General features: G+C 37.8%; 1 protein-coding gene across 1 annotated transcript; it reads right to left on the bottom strand.

Moving 5' to 3' along the window:
* Positions 1–7,682: 7,682 nt before the first annotated feature.
* Positions 7,683–11,069, bottom strand: LOC133288042 (probable LRR receptor-like serine/threonine-protein kinase At3g47570). The gene is made up of 2 exons (XM_061485737.1): positions 8,313–11,069; positions 7,683–8,174 (listed from the first exon to the last, which is right to left on the bottom strand). The coding sequence occupies exons 1-2, from the start codon at positions 11,008–11,010 to the stop codon at positions 7,798–7,800; spliced, it is 3,075 nt and encodes a 1,024-aa protein (XP_061341721.1). The 5' UTR covers positions 11,011–11,069; the 3' UTR covers positions 7,683–7,797.
* Positions 11,070–17,326: the final 6,257 nt, after the last annotated feature.

The raw sequence follows: 17,326 nt of genomic DNA, 5'->3' as shown, positions 1-17,326 counted from the left end.
TGCACAATCTCATGCTACCGTCCTTCTTCTTAACAAATATGACTGGTGCTCCCCCACGGGGACACACTTGGCCGGATAAACTGCTTAGCCGAAAGCTCTTCAATATGCTTCTTTAACTCGGCTAATTCCGGTGGTGACATCCTATACGGAGCCAGAGAGATAGGCCCCACCAGCATCAAGCACAATCCTTTTACCGCAGCAGTCTATCATAGCACAGTTCTTTGACAACCAGTCCATACCCAAGATAACTTGAAGGCTGATCATAGGTAAACAAATAAAATCCAGCACGTAATCTCGGCCTTCATATTTGAACTCAACATCTTTACACAACACGGATGTATAACACTCCTCTCCAGTAGCAGTAACCACTTTCATTGGAGGGCGAATGTCATACATTTGCAAATTTAGCCCAACGGCCATAAAATCAGACATACAGGAGTGTGTAGCTCCTGAATCAAACAACACTTCAACATCCATATTATCAATGTAAATTGTACCTTTCACTAGATTCGGAGCCTTCTCCGATTGCTGACGGTCCATGGTATATACTCTACCAACCGTCTGAGACTCTAGCATAGGTTGAACAACAGAGACCGGAACAGCAGTAGCTTGAACTGCCATAGTCCTTGCTTCATTCTGAGGACACTGCCTGGAGTAGTGACCGGATCTTCCACATTTAAAGCAAATCACCTCACCAGTAGCACATGGACCTCTATGCTCTTTGCCACATCCCTTGCACTTGGGAGGAGGTCCTCTATCAACAAACTTCTTCTGAGTACCGGGTTTTTTGAACAAGTCAAAGGGCTTATTCGCATTCAGCTTCTTGCCTTGCACCTTCCTGTTCTTCCAATAACCTGAGCCCGTTGCCTTATTGGAACTAGGTGCCTGGGCCTCAGAAGACTTCTTGGCTTGTGACACCTTATACACTTCCTCCACCTTTCGACACTGGTTTACAAACCGACTGAATTCTCGGATGTCACAATTTGACATCTTCCGAGACATCTTTTCATTAAGACCCCATTGGAACTTGGAGGTCATTTCAGCCGGGGTGGGTAAGGCTCGCCCATAGTTGGCGTATTTCACCAACTCATTGAATTTTGAGAAGTATTGGTCAATAGACATCGACCCTTGTTTGAGATCGTTATACTCATTCTGCTTTTGTTCCCTAGCCTCTCTAGGGAAGTAGTTATCCAAGAACAATGTCTCGAATAACCGCCATGTGATCTCCCGACCTTCAGCTTCTAATGGCTGCACGGTATTTGTCCACCAATCTTCTGCTTCCTCTTCCAGCATATAAACAGAGTAAGCCAACTTCATCGCGTCAGGGCACCTCATCACCCTGAATATCTTCTCCATAGCTTGGAGCCATTTTGCAGCCGCCATTGGCTCATAACCTCCCTTAAAAGAAGGAGGTTTATGTTTTGGAAAGCCATCAGTCTCTCCTCCATTTCATGATCACCGACATTTTCAACTTGAGGTTGACGAACCTCAGTGTGATGACTCCGACTTCCGGAGTGGTGACTACCTTCACCCTCATTGTTACCCACTCCACCTTCTTCCTGTGAAGGAGGTGGAGAAGGCGTAGCAGTGTGAGGAGGAGGAGTAGGTTGCCGGTTCACGGGCCTAGGACCCCTCAACGTCCTCAGCTCAGTCATCATTGCGGCCATGGCAGTCCGCGAGTCTTCATTTGTTTTCATCAGATTTTCATTGGCTTGCCTGCTAGCAGCCAACTCCCTCTGAACGGCTGCAAGAGCTTCAGCCACGGGATCAGGCTGTACGCCCGTTGCCCCACGGCCACTTCTAGGCCTCACAAGAGCAGCCAAAACAGGTTCTGGCTGAGCATTGGTGTTTGATGGCCCGGGGTTGTTTCGGTTCCTCGTCATGTCACTACACATGTTACACAAAGAAGTGAGTTGATCAGGCCCACACTTAGTGATCACAAATGCAATAATCATACAGAGTACTAAAACAACTATAAAGCATCAAACACTAAGCATACTCAACAATAGCTAACAGTTATTCCCAACGAAACTGCTCTGATACCATAAAATGTAACACCCCGTTCTAGAACCGGTTTGTTAACATCGCATTATGATATTAAGCGCAGTTACAATCACATGGGTTCAATTAAAATCCGGATAAATTTTTCATTTTAAAACGTACCGAACTTATAATACCCAATTTCGTGATCATAACCATATTACCTTGCGGAAACAGATAAATTAAGCTTAACATCATGTTCATTTCCCATTTTTAAACCATTAATTTACTTCTTGTTTAATTCAATACTTCTACCATATTGTAGGTTTCTTCATTAGCTACCCGTGGCTTCAAATCGTGCTCAAATCGGAGCACTGTAGTCCAAGTTAGGACAATTTGAAGCAACACAAGAGAGTGTTGGTCACAGGCCCCGCGCGCTTCAGCGCGCTACCGGGCGCTCAAGCGCGCGCTATCGGGCGCTAAAGCCTCCATCTGGGCGCTTAAGCGCACGGAGGCAGTAAGCATCAGCATTTCCAGTGTGGATGGGCGCTTAAGCGCGCAACAGGGCGCTCAGGCGCGCTAGCCTGGGCGCTCAAGCTCCCACTGGGACGTTTTAGCGCGCAGAGACAGAAGCATCTCCTCCTTCAGTGGCGAAGGGCGCTTAAGCGCGGACCAGGGCGCTCAAGCGCGCAACCCTGGGCGCTTAAGCCCCACCCTGGGCGCTAAAACACGAGGGGGCAGTAAGCCACCCAACTTTCTGCAGCAAAGGGCGCTTAAGCGCACGCCAGGGCGCTCCAGCGCGCAATCCTGGGCGCTTAAGCCCCCACTTGGGCGCTCCAGCGCGAGGAGGCAGAATGCATTGGCACTCGCAGGGGCAGCAGGGCGCTTGGGCGCGCTCCTGGGCGCTTAAGCGCGCTGCCAGGGAATTCCAATTCCCACATTTCTCAAGTCCAAGCCTAGGGGAAAATGCATCCCCATTACAAACCCCAAATGTCCATGCCCCAAAACTAAATCCTAGCACTCATCCAACCTCTCCTCATGAGATTTAGCTAGAATTTGGACAGCATGACCTTTGTTTTCTCATCGTTTACCAGTTTAAACGAAGAGGGTACCTAATTGATTTTCAGCCCAGCCAATTCAACAACTCAATACATAACAAGCATGCATATATTGAATTCCAAGTAGACATCATTTACATTACATATCCTTTACAAATCATAGAACTTAGCTTACAAAACACTATGATCATTCCCTTGGCTCCCATCAACAATAGGTGTAACCAAAGGCATGAGCATAGGCTAAGTTCATCCAATGAATCAAGATATACATATGATCATGGGCTTTCAAAATAAAATCCTATACATGTCAACTACAAAAGGCATGCATAAACTCAAAGAAGTGCCATATTTCATGCATAATCCAGATATGGCCACTTGCCACCAGAGGCTCCTGCAGCATCCTTACCTGAAAGGGGGTCCCCACAACACGGGGTGAGATATACGAATATATCCAGTAAACCAGGGGTCCTTGGAGCATCTCTCCACCCCACAGTTCCATATCAGTGTAATAGCAATAACAATAATAATGCAGTAAATACATATCTATGCAAAGTGCAATACATCTCCAGGAGAAATCCCTCGAGCTCTCAAGCTGTCCTAAGGAAACTCAGATGCAAATAGTCCTACTGGCCAGCTAACTACCAAGTATGATTTACGCATCGTCATGCAACATACCAACATAGGGAAACACCATCCTATGCCACACCAAATGCATACACATACGTATAACAAAGCATTACACTATTTTATTGCATTTATATACACAATCACAACCTCCACCCTTTCAGGGCTTGGTAGAACAGTCAAGGGAATTACACCCAAGGTCCGAAGGCTTACCTCAATGCTTCAGTCAACCTTTGTTCTTCACCAACAGTTTCAGCAATCAACTTTTACAAACATACACCTACACATGGTGTAATGCAATCAACACATTGCATCCAAGAGTATTTCACCATCAACCATCAATTCAAAGCACAACACAAGTATGAGCTTACCAATTCCAATGAGCTATTCAAGCTCCATAGCTTGCTCCAATGGTTGATCACTCACGGTTGGTCCAAATGTCTCAATCCTAGACATCACAAGGATCCAATCAATCATTCAACTCATTAATTGTTCAACATGCTAGGATACTAACCAATCCAAGCATGAATTTTCCAATATTATGAACAATTATCAAATGACTATCTAGGCTCATTTCCACCGATTAAATGACATTCCTAGCATTTTCCATAACATGCTCTAAGCTCCATTCTTCCTAGAACATAGCTAATTCAACTACATTTCATAAAAATCCCAATTTACTATTCACAAACCCTAACTCATGCAAATTTCAAGGAATCATGAGGTTCAAGGGTTAGAATCTTACCACCAATGGTCACACAACCAAGGATTGATGACTCCTCAAGCTTCAATGGAGGTAGAAACTCTCAAAACCCCAAATTTCTCCAAAGGGCCGAATTTTTTAGAGCCAATATCCCACCACACAAAGCTCCCCACTTAAAACTAAGCTTGGATTATGAAAGAGGGCGAGATTCTAAGCGATTTAGGCTTTTGAATCATCCAAAACCATCAAGGTTTGATCTCTCTCTCTCTCTTTCCCTTTTCTTCTTCCCTCTCTTCTCCCTCTCTTCTCTTCTCCTTCTTTTCTGTTTCTCGACGAAATGGGGGTGGGAAATGGGGCTCATTTGGCTTTTAGTCACTTAACATAGGTTAAGTGACTTTAAGCGGGTATTGGTTCGTCTATCTATTCAACTCCAATAATTACCAAACTTTACCCAAAAGTCTGGAATATTAATCTAGGAATATTACTATTTTTATTTTTATATTTTGGGTACTTTTGACAGTACCCATTTATACCCCTTAATTTTCACTGAGTACACTTTTTAACTCCAAAGTGACTCAGATTCATTTTATTAAGCCTCATACTTAATTTCACCCAGTAAAACATGTTTAATTAATTAATTACACTTGATTTCCTAATTAATTAATATGGGCTATTATAGTTGGATTAGACCGCAGTGTGTCAGCAGGTTTTTGGGACTGCCCCCGTTGCGGGCACATACATAATTTATTATTATTTATTCCAGACTGGTTCAAGAACTCTTCCATTACCATATTGATGTCTTCGTCATCGACCACTTGCAAACTAATGTATTGTTCACATTGCTATAATATTGTCGTGACTAGAGTGGTCGATTGGTTGTCTTCAAGACATAATTTTTGGCGTATTTACTGATGCAACTCCATAACCGTTGAGTTTCGCTTAATACGTGATGGCCTTTTCTCCCCTACAAAAACAACACCACGACGACCTTCCTCTTTCCTACCGTTATAATATAGAATAACACGAATAAATTCAGAATTCGAACTCATTCTTAAAAATAAAAAAAGAATAACATAAAACAAAATATGAATAAATAAGTGCAAATGAATGTGGGAGTTTAAGAATAATGAGTGAGAAGATGTGTGAAGAGTGTAGAGAGGATAAGTGTATAAATAGGTTGCAGTTAGGTCACTCACGCCCTGGTTGGGCATGATCTCCAGCTGGAACACGTCCCATGTGGGCGTGTCTCTCTCATAGGTCACGCCCCACATGGGTGCGTCTCTCTCCTGTTGCTCACGCCTCATGTGGGCATGTTTTCCCTGTAGGTCACACCCCACATGGGCGTGTCTCTCTCCATTGGAACACGCCTCATGTGGGCGTGTTTGACTGCTATATGTGCGTAAATAATTTCAAAACGACTATATTTACATAATTATTTATTAAAAAAGCAATACATTAATTTTTTTGCCCTTAACTCAAAGGTAACAAGACTTGGTGTATAGGACCAAGTTGTGGAGAGTCACCTTTATTCTCCTAATTTATTTTTTAATTATTACAAAAGCTTAATTTTAAGCCCAAGTGTCTTTTGCAATTTTTGGAAGAGTCTCTTAGGTCTATGAGCACATAAAGAGGGTCTCCTTATAATGTGGGATTGTTAAAAGAAAGGGTATAGGTCCTACCCAAGTGAGACTTATACACTTCTTTTACGCATTTTTTCCTTTAATAGTTTTTGGTATCATTTTTTTGCTATCAACTAGAAAATGGACAAAAATAAGTGTTTACAATTATAATTATTTTTTATTTTTAAACATTTGGGACGAAATTAGGTGTTCATAAGACTGACATCACATCTCAACCCAAAATTTTAAGATTGTAGATCTATGTACTTTTCACACTTATAAGATCCTCACTTGGTTCATTTCCAATTGATGTGAGACTACTCACACTCAGGGGCGGACCTACATGAGGGGCTAGGATGGGGCCCCTCTTAAATATGAAAATATGTTCTACTATATGATATGTAACATGGTATAAAAAACAAAATTTTGAAAGTGCTTTTAAAAAGTGAAAGACAAGCGATGCTATTCATAAGAAAAATGTTCCACTCACTCATTGCACTCAATTAGAGATAACTATTATTTACCAGATTCAACCTGCCAACATATATAGCAGGTTTTGTTCCTGCTATGCTACCTTCACCGGTCAATGTGGAAAGCTGGTTTTTCCATTTTATACAAAGAAGAGTTCAGTTAGTAATGCGTATTCACTCTACTTGTCAAATTTGTCTAGAATTTGATTTTAAATTGATTGATTATCTAATTTTCTTTTTATAATCATTAAATTTTTTTACAGATTGTCATATCAGAACTCAGGAGTAAAGTATTTAAGTTTTGAATTTGTTAGCAAAGAAAAAAGGTCAATAATAATTATCAATTATTAGTTGGGACCAAATGCTAAAAATAAATAACACATTAATTAATTTACTGCTTCTGCTAAATAACAGCTAAGTGAGAAAATAAGATGATGAAGAAATCAAAGAAATTGTAATTATAACACTAGAAGGCATGAAGGTAAACAATAAAAAATTGATCTTACAAATAAAATATAGGGTCTTAAGGCTAGTTCCTCATTTAAATATAGAGTGCATTGGACCATTGTTGCTAGAAGCAAAAATTTGACATTCTAACCAAAAAATTGGCAACATTTTTTGTAATTTCATTAGGTTCTTCTTAATAGGTATTTTTGTATTCTTAGCGTGATCATCTAACCAAAATTGACTTTGCCTTTTCATAATAATAATATTAATTTTCGCCCCCCCTTCATATAATTTTCTGGGTCCGCCACTGCTCACACTTGAATATTTCTAACAAATCTTACTTATTTTTTTGGAGAATGGAAATTTAGTGATGTACTACTTGATTCCTGCTTATGATTTGTATTAGCAGGTATGTTTTTCATAACGAAAATAGGCTCCTACTAACTTCACCCTTTGTATATTTTATGAAAAAAAATGTCCATTTTCTATTGAATATCTTGAGAATTAAAGTTATAATGTTCTGTTCAAAATAATGTTAAATATTCTATTCTTGTTTTTCCATGCATCCAAATTGGTAGGATAAATGGGAGAAGGAGGATATGAGTTTAAATAAATAGTCACATCACTTGCAACAATGAATCCCAACATATTGGGTTGTTCTTGCAACATTATTTAAGTACTGATAACAAGCATGCACGGAGGCTGGAATCAAATGGATAGAATAAAAGATTACCAACTATTCAAAATCTATTTTATTTTAATGTAAATTGACAAACTTCTACATGGAAAACATTGAGATAAGAGATAACAACAACAAAGAAGTATATGAAACATGTACTAGTATTAGTTGGTAGCTGTAGTAAAGTGGCTCTTTTCCATTTACTAGTTTCCCTCCACTATACCCCAGAGTGGAAGAAACTTTTGATTATATTAAGCTCCTTGATAGCATCAATCATACTCATTCTTTCTTTTGGTGATTCCATTGAACAAGCAAGTGCAATCCTAAAAAGAGAAAGTAAGCATTTCTCTATCCTAGGATACATAAGACCAAGGTTTTTATTGTCACTAGCTCGGTCCAATTCATTTGGAAGAATAGTTGGGTCCACAGTCTGCACAATATTATGCAAAATCAAAGTTTTAACATAATTGTGAAGAGTACGACCATCTTTAAACATCTCATCTGTAGGTCTCCTTCCAGTTAAAAGTTCTAAAATAAAAATTCCGAAACTATACATATCGCCTTCAATTGACACCTCAGAACCCATTCCATACTCTGAAATGTAATGCAAATCAATAAATGTGATGAAAGATATCAAAATATTAACCCAAAAGGAAATAAAGGTCCATAAACGACAGCTAAAACTTGAAAATAATAAATTTCACAACTTAACCAAACAATATTAGGGTATACCTGGAGGAGCATAACCAATTGTTCCCTTTATTCCAATTGTGCTACTTTGCGTCAGAGAGATTCCAACACTCGAGGGCAATCTTGCTAGGCCAAAATCACTCACATGAGCTACCATGCAATCATCAAGAAGAACGTTGTCAGGCTTCAAATCACAGTGAATGATAGCTTGCTCACATTCATAGTGAAGATAATGAACTGCTGAAGCAACATCATTAATAATATTTAACCTTTCCTCAAGGTTCAATAATCTAGGCTGATCTGCAATTTCTTTAGTTGGATGCAACCAACTTTCTAAGCTTCCATTTGACATGTACTCAAAAACTAGGGCTTTAAATTCTTGACCTTTGAAATCTATACTGGAACAACATGTTAAAATCTTAACCAGATTTCGATGCCTGATATTTTTGAGTGCATTGCACTCAGCAATGAAACTTTTGTGAGCTCCCTTCTTTTGAAGATTTAGGACCTTTATGGCTACCATTGTGTCTTCTGGCTCAATAGTTCCTTTGTACACAGAGCCAAAGCTTCCGGATCCTATCAAGTTTCTTATTGAAAACCCATCGGTTCCACGGTGTAGGTTTTGGTATGAAACCCTGGACAGCTGGTCAATTGTTGGTGAATCAGAAGATGATTTCTTGCTTTTTTTCGTCATCCAGTAGAAAGTGAGAATGAATGACAGTATGAGAAGAAAAGAAACCACACTAATTATTGCTGCTATCAACCTGAAATTGTGGTGTTTTTCATGTTTATCACCTTTGAAAGGGCATGGCAGTAGATGCAGCTCTAAAACACCTCCACAGAGCTTGTTGTTTCCGATCACTGATAACTCACTTGCATTTTGAAAGACACCTTCTGTTGGTACCTCACCATCCAACATGTTAAATGATACATTTAAGTATTCCAAGAAAGAAATATTTTGCAAAATGTCAGGAATTGATCCAGACAAGTGATTTCGCGATAGGTCTAAATGTCGAAGACCTTTTATTGAAGCCAAAGAGGATGGGATGATTCCGTGGAATGAATTCCCTTGCAAATAAAGGTACTCCAAGCTTGAGCAATCTCCAATGGTTCCAGGAATATTACCATATAGTTGATTCTCAGAGACATCCAGGATATCAATATTTTGTAATTGGCCCACTTCATCTGGTAGACTTCCACTCAATGAGTTGTGTGACAAGTCTAGTAAATTTGTTAAAGAGGAAAGACTAAAAACCTCTAAAGGAATGGTTCCTCTAAGATTGTTTCGGGAAATTTTTAGATATTGTAACTTTTGGCAGTTTTGTATACTTAGAGGAATATTTCCTTCTAACAAATTTTGGTCTAAACTCAAATGAAACAACAAACTAAGGTTGCCTATGATGGATGGTATACCTCCTGACAGCTTGTTTCCACCCAATTCTAAAAGTTGCATCTTGTGATTCTTTCCTAAAGCAGATGGAATAATCCCCTCAAAATTGCTATTTTCCATTGTCAAGAGAATTAAACTAATTAGATTTCCTAATTCCGCAGGAATTTTTCCCGATATCTGATTACCCCCAAGATATAGTTCACTGAGTTGGGAGGATAAATTGCCCAAGCAATTTGGCAAACGACCTCCAAAGTTATTGTAGGCAATATCTAAATGTTGCAACTTACTACAATTTGTCAATGATTTTAAAAACTCCAAATCTGTAGTTAAATTGTCACCTAGATTGTTGACGGACAAACCTAGGATATACAGATCTTTTAACTTCCCCAGACTTGGAACTACTCCCACGAAATTGTTTTCAATGATATCGAGTGATTGGAGGACAGAAGCATTTGCAATGGAAGTGGGAATTGGACCTGAAATTTGATTCCCGCCAATTCTAAAATCTTGGAGATTGGGAAGGGTGTGGAACATGTTGGGAGGAAGAGAGCCGTTAAATTGATTCTCTGCAGCTGCTATTAAAATAAGGGATGACATATTGTAAAGACAAGAAAGAAATGTACCAGACAATCTGTTGTCAAACACTGATATATATGCCATGTTTTTGAGGCGACATATTTCTTGTGGAATATCACCCTCAAAGTTATTGTAAGCCACCGAGAAAAAGGATAGGGATGAAAGATTCCCTATGAAGGATGGGACTCCTCCGGTTAAATTGTTGTTTCGAGCACCAAAAAATTGAAGTTTCCGAAGAGAGGCAATTTCAATTGGTATTTTGCCAATCAGATTGTTCCCAGATAAGATTATCTCTTTGAGATCAGAACAACTTGTCAAATTTGTAGGAATTCCCCCGGTCAACGAGTTCTTGATGAGATAGAGTTGCTTCAGTTGTAACAATCGACCCAATTCTTGCGGGATTTTTCCATAGAAGCTGTTGTTTGAGAGGTCGAGGGTTTTAAGAAAAGAGAGATTGCCAACTTGTGGAGATACGAGCCCATGCAATTGATAATCTTGTAGGTTCAACTTGGTAACTCTATGGTGCTTGGGGCTGCATGTGATTCCATGCCAGTTGCAAAAGTGGGTAGAACTATTCCAAGAGACCAAGATACCATATGGGTCACTGGATATTGATTCCTTGAATTTGAGCAATGCCAAATGGTCAGTTTGGTTTCCTGATGCAGAGGCAGTTGTGTTTGGGTCAAACCAGAGTGAGTTCAAAGTAATTAAGAGAAGAAATAGGGGAAGGCATGTAGAGCAAAATTCATATATAATGAGAGAAAAGAGCTTCATTTTTTGGTTGAGGAAGACGAGGCCACTAGATGGTGTGTTTCTTCTGCTGAATAGCTATGTTGGAAACACAGAAGAGGCTTATTTCTTCATTCTCTTGCTCTATGCGATTTATATACTGGAGGCAACAAACGAAAAAAAAGATGTGACATCTTGAATTCGAGTATTATTTGCCACCACAAAAGATTAAATAAATAAATAGGAGCAATCCATCTCAAGTCATATGATTTACCTCGCTACCTAACACAGGCAACAAAATCAACACAAGATGTGACATCTTGAATTCGAGTATTTATAGTCAAGATAAGAATATTGTGTGGACGAAGAAGCATGCATGTGACATGGAGCCCAAAGCTAACACAGACTTTTAAAATCTTTTTATCACTTCTGACGAGTCAGTGCATGTTTGCTTCACCTTGATTACTATTTTGTGTATTTTACCTTGACAATCGTTTCTTTGTGGGTGGAAGACTAGGTTTAGAGTTTGGGTCATTAAGTGGGCCCAAAAAATATTGGATATCTTACAACCACTTGGTTCTATCCATATCTTGGAATGAGAGAATGTGCGAAGAAAGGACAGTAAATTATCCTCTCTTTGGATGAAATTTAATATGTAACTTGATGAAGAACATATATAAAGCAACTCTTGTGATGTGATCCAACTATACGAAAAAGATATGATTTACAAACGCGAAATATGTTCAATGCAAGCACAAATAGAAAGCCAAAGTCCTAGATATGAACAGAAATAAGTTACATTAAACAAAGATTATTCTGGTTCATAGAGTAACATAACTAGGGGAGAGAGGAGCTATAATCAATTTTCTCACTTTCTTATAATATAGATTGGTAGAAAGGAGGCAGCTCTACATTATCCTTCGTTGTATATGGTTTAGTCACTACTCAGTTAACTGATTCTGCTACCAACAAATCCCTTCCTCATTAGACGTAGTTCTTTAGTAACATCCGCCGTATCCATTTTATATATGGGTGATTCCACTTAAAAAACAAGCCAAATCTTAAGCATAACGGGCCAAGATAGTGTAAGGTTAGCTGGCTATCAATTTTTCTACAACATGATGGGCATGTGTTATAGATACATAATGTTAACAATAATTTTTTGTTTTCATTTTTGAAACACAAATTTGAAAATATGATGTTTTGTCACGAGTTAGATACGAATCCTCTTATATCAATTTTTCGTTAAGTATGCATTGGTCATCTCTTTCTTTTTCTTTCTTTCTTTCTTTTCTTTTTTTCTTTTTTTTTTTGAGTTTTTCTCTCATGACATAGTAGTGAAAATATTCTTTGGGAAAAAAATTCTAAAATCTAGACGAGATTACTATAGGAATCTTGTTTTTGTAACACATCTTCATCTAATACTCATGTAAATTTTACCAAGTGTATGTAGTACAGAAACTACCATGGAAATTACTCATAAACTAGTTTCAAATCAAAATCAGAGGTTCCATCCCCTTCCAAGATTTGCAGCATTGCATTTACTTACCTGTGAAGAGAAGAAAAAAGGGTAACAACATTCAAAGTAAACCGGGTCCCATCAATGGAAATTTAGTAAAAAAAGGGTAACAACATTCAAAGTAAACCGGGTCCCATCAATGGAAATTTAGTAAACAGGGGCCCCGACCAATGCTTGTCTGCTTCACCATGACTAGTATTTTTATTTTTATTTTTATTTTGTAATTTACATTGACTTGCAATCGTTTCTTTTGGATTTGTGGAAAAATGGAAGATGAGATTTTCACACAATGGACCAACTGATATTTGTAACGCCTCGTCTATAGCGGGTTTATTATTATTCATACGATAGTAAGCACAACATGCTCAACTTAATTAATGTGGAAGCTAACTGAATAAATTTTTTCTTTTTCCTTATACATTGCAAACTTTATCACTTCCATGGCCAAAATAAAACGAACAGCATTTCGTTTGTATTTTGGACCACTAGGGACATTTTTCACCATGATAATTTCAACCTGATTGACAGTTTAATATAATCCAGGCATAAATCATATTACCCAGCCATCCATGGCATAGGTTATCCCATACATAATAGGTCTCAATAATATCCATAGAATTACTTACATGACTACATCAAACGACCAAAAGAGATGTAATCAAATAAGTAACCTAGACATATACAGGCATAACTAACAAAATAGATTAACTATCAACATGACATAGACATAACATATACAACTCAAAATAATAACATGTCATGTACATGCCAAAATAGCAACTAATCCTGACTATCAAGTCAAGTAATATTTCTCCTTGGGTCTTTTGCCACGCGATGCCTCAGCACCATCAGCTCCTGTACCTGAAATGATAATCCTCATAACGCGGGGTGAGATAATATAATTGCCTCAGTAAGTTGGGGACCTTTGGAAGGCTCATCCACCCCTAAGCTCACTTCTGATATAATCATAGTACATCAAATACCCATGCATACATCATAATATGTATGACAATATAGTGTGCAAATAATAAATTCTACTGGCCAGAGAATACAACATGTATGTATTACGCAAGGTAATTCATCTTGCAACATACTCGTACAAGGTAACTCATCTTGTACTACACATAAGGTAACTCCTCTTATGCTTCACAGACAAGGTAACTCATCTTGTGTGGCACACAAACATACATACATATACATGCACTATATAACAACTCATAATCCACATACCATATAAAAGAAGCATCCTCCCTCGGAGTTCGGTGGAACAAACAGGGAATTAACCTCAAGGACCAAAAGCTTATCTGGCAAGCAATGTCCTCGAACAAATCTCGTGCCCACAGAGTCACAATCACGATCTCTTATAAGGTCACAGCCTAGTTCCAAGATGTGAAGACAATTAGTACATGTATACTAGTCTACCACATTCAATTTTCAAGACTACGCATACAAGACACCTACACTTGATTTTGAGTCCAATTTATCAAAGTGTTCTAAATGACAATTTTATAAATTTTCCTTTTATGGGAACTAATCCCAAGCATGTTTAACAAAGGGACTCACCTATAAATTACCTTACAACTACTCATACCATTAAATTTTTGAAATTGAAATATAGCCAAAAACCATGCTTTTCTAAAGTTAGCTAAACGGTGTTTTTTTTTGTCTTTCATCAAAAAGAAATCCTAAGCATATTTAACAAGGAAGCTATATTCAAATCACTATCTAACTATCCATACCATTAAATTTTCGTGCACTATTCATCACAAAACCTAGAATTCTTAAAATTTCATGGAAACAAGAAAAGATAGATGATTCCTTACCACGATGTATCCAAAACTGAAGGGAAAAACTTACTTCAAGGTCCCGTGACATCAAGCTCCATCAAAACTCACATTTTCCATGAAACCAGAAATCTTAGGGGAAGAATAATTCCCTTTACAGTGAACCATTCCCTTTACAGAGAACCCCACACAAAAATATAGGTACCAATGTGTTCCTCTCGAAATTTCTCACAAGTTTGGCTTTGGAACGGAGTGATTTAGAGGTCTCTAGCTCTTTCTATGAATCTTGGAAGAATTTCACTCAAAAACCCTTTCTCTTCTCTCCCTTTTTGTCGTCTGCCGGAAGAAGGAGAACAAATAAGGAATTTTGGCACTTTGTCACTTACATAGATTAACTGAAATTTAACTGGCTAAATATTTATGTATCTAGCCACCTCTATTTATTACCAAACTTTACCGAATGGATTATAATTTTTTTGTCGTCATGTTTCTGTTTTTACGTTTACCTTTTAGGTAATTTTGTCTACCCATATTTTTATCCCTTAACTGTCATTTTTAACTCATTTTTCATTACATATGACTTTAATTCATTTACTTATAAGTTAGGGTCATTATAATGTTGCTATAAAGAAGAGTCCTTTATATCACCATTTCTAAAAATGGGAATGGTAATCGACTACCACTATATATTAATCAGCCTGTATTATGTGGTGATTGGTGTGAAAAATTTGGTGTGCACATAACAAAATTGCTTACCCTCTAAGACAATATCTTTAAGATGGAGCTTTTGACACAAAAGTAAGTAGAATGTTACATCTTAATCATCAATACAGCAATTCAAGGAAAACGCAACAAATGATCACACTGGCATTAAATTTAATTTATGTTGTCAAAATAATTTATTATAAAAGTTAAGTAGTTGATTGAATTAATCTGAAAATACATAAGAATTTCTTTGTGACTAATGAATAAAACTTGGACTTTCCTCCCTCTTCAGTCTGTGTCTCTGTGGTTTTTCTCTATTTTTGCTTATCAGTCAATAATCATACCCTGCTTTATACGTTCTATAGAAAGTGAAGTCTTGATAAATTTTAATGTAGTGCTTCTAATAAAAGTAAATGCTTGTCAGCTTCACATGACTAGTCTTTTTTGTATTTTACCTTAAACGTTTCTTTTAGGGTGGAAAAATGGAAGATGAGGTTTTTTCCAAATGCAACGTATAATAATCATAACCTAAATTAAATGCTAAATTGCATTGGGTTAAGTATTTAATCATATATAATCAGATTAATTAAGTGAGAGATTTAATATAAAGGTTAGATTAAATATTAATTAATTATATTATAGATAAAATAAATGTGACACTTACTTCAATCAATGTGGCTTGTGCGTATCCATGCAGGGAAGATACATTTAAGAGAGCAAAAAGGCTTAATTGAAGGAATTAGTGTCACTTTTGAAAAAGTGCAAAAAGTGGCAATGCTGGTAGGCAAAAAAGTAAAATAGTGAATAGTACTAGAAAAATATTCTAAAAAATGAATGTATTAAGTCTGAAGAAGAGTTAGCTGAGCGGGATAGATAAGTATATATCCAAAAAGTTAAGTGTTTTAACTTTCAAGGGCAGCTCAGTTGGCAACTGAGCTTCCAAGGATTTGCTTGGGTTAGGGGTTTAAATCCTGTTTTAAGCAAATTCTGGAAGAATCTTTGAGGGCCAGAAGATGTGCCTCTGTCCTTGAATGATGAATTAGTCTCATCTTTCCTCTAGTAGTAAAGCTCAATGCACCCGATGTTCCAATGAGGGGCTAACCTTCGGGCCGTACTCCAAGGACACTTGTTGTTCCAAAGAAGGGCTAGCCTCTGGGCCGTATTCTGAGGACAAGGTGACCGGAGGAGATTGAATGGGAATATCCTCCAGGTTATACAAAAAAAAAAAAAAAAAAAATTAAGTGTTTTAACCTGTGGAACCCATCAAAGTGGCTTCATCTTCTTCGTGAGCAGAGGAGAAAACCGTGAGCCATATAGATGCAGATATATGAACTCTGAAAGCATCTTCTTCCATCATATTTTTTCAAAGCGTACACAACTTATCTTTACATAACCGATATTGTTGGGAGTTATGGTTATACTTGATAGATCTCCGTGTTGAGATCTATCTGGTTTAATTGTATATTTGTTTGTAATGATTTTTAGCATGAATCTCTTAGGGGCTGTTTGGTAAGCAGCATTTCGTAAAATTTTCAAGAAACTGAATTTTTTTAAATTTTAAATTTTCAAATATTATCGTAAACTGAATGTAAAAATCATATTTTTAAAATTCGAGATTTTCGGACAAATAAAAATTTTTCCTGTACCAAACACTCCTTTAATGATTTTTAACATTGATGTGGAGATTTTGTTATGACTTATGAGATGGGCTACAAAAGTTGATTTGATACATTGGAATCGGGTCAAAACTACATGTTTCATTTTATGCAAAGTAGTTAGTTAAGATATGGGCTGGATAAGGCAGATGAATCAGTCCAAAAAACCAACTCTTAAACCTCAAGGCTAAAGCAGGAGCATTTAGAGTGGTATCAGAGCGTTCGAAATTTCACTACCTCCCACTTTCTTTATAGTGAAATTTCCACATGTAGGTGGGCTTGTATGTTGTCCACCCTTCAAGCCCAGTGGGCTCTCGTGTGAGGGGGCGTGTTGAGAAATATAGTCCCACATTGGTTGTGTGAGCAACTAATGTGGCCTTTATAAGGCCTTGGACACTTCCACCCTTTGAGCTAGCTTTGGGGTGATGTATCTCAAGGTTCTTTACATGGTATCAGAGCGTTCAAAATCTCACTGCCTCCCACTTTCTTTGTAGTGGAATTTTCACATGTAGGTGGGCTTGTATGTTGTCCACCCTTCAAGCCCAGTGGGCTCTCGTGTGAGGGGGTGTGTTGAGATATATAGTTCCACATTAGTTGTATGAACAACTAATGTGGCCTTTATAAGGCCTTAGGCACTCCCACCTTTTGAGCTAGCTTTTAGGGTGGTGACCTCAAGGAGGAGAATTTTTTTTTTTCGA

The sequence above is a fragment of the Gastrolobium bilobum genome, unplaced genomic scaffold (assembly GCF_033153095.1).
Source record: "Gastrolobium bilobum isolate Gb01-03AN ecotype WA unplaced genomic scaffold, APGP_CSIRO_Gbil_v1 utg3205, whole genome shotgun sequence".
Taxonomy (NCBI): domain Eukaryota; kingdom Viridiplantae; phylum Streptophyta; class Magnoliopsida; order Fabales; family Fabaceae; genus Gastrolobium; species Gastrolobium bilobum.
The sequence above is the reverse complement of the archived record's forward strand: the minus strand, read 5'-3'. Positions and strand labels throughout refer to the sequence as shown.

What these genes read in the sequence shown, in the direction of transcription:
- LOC133288042 (XM_061485737.1), bottom strand. Translation starts at nt 11,010, where the DNA reads ATGAAGCTCTTTTCTCTCATTATATATGAATTTTGCTCTACATGCCTT. An exon ending in AATTGGTTATGCTCCTCCAG is followed by an intron (nt 8,175 to 8,312) that starts GTATACCCTAAT and finishes ATTACATTTCAG; the next exon opens with AGTATGGAATGGGTTCTGAG.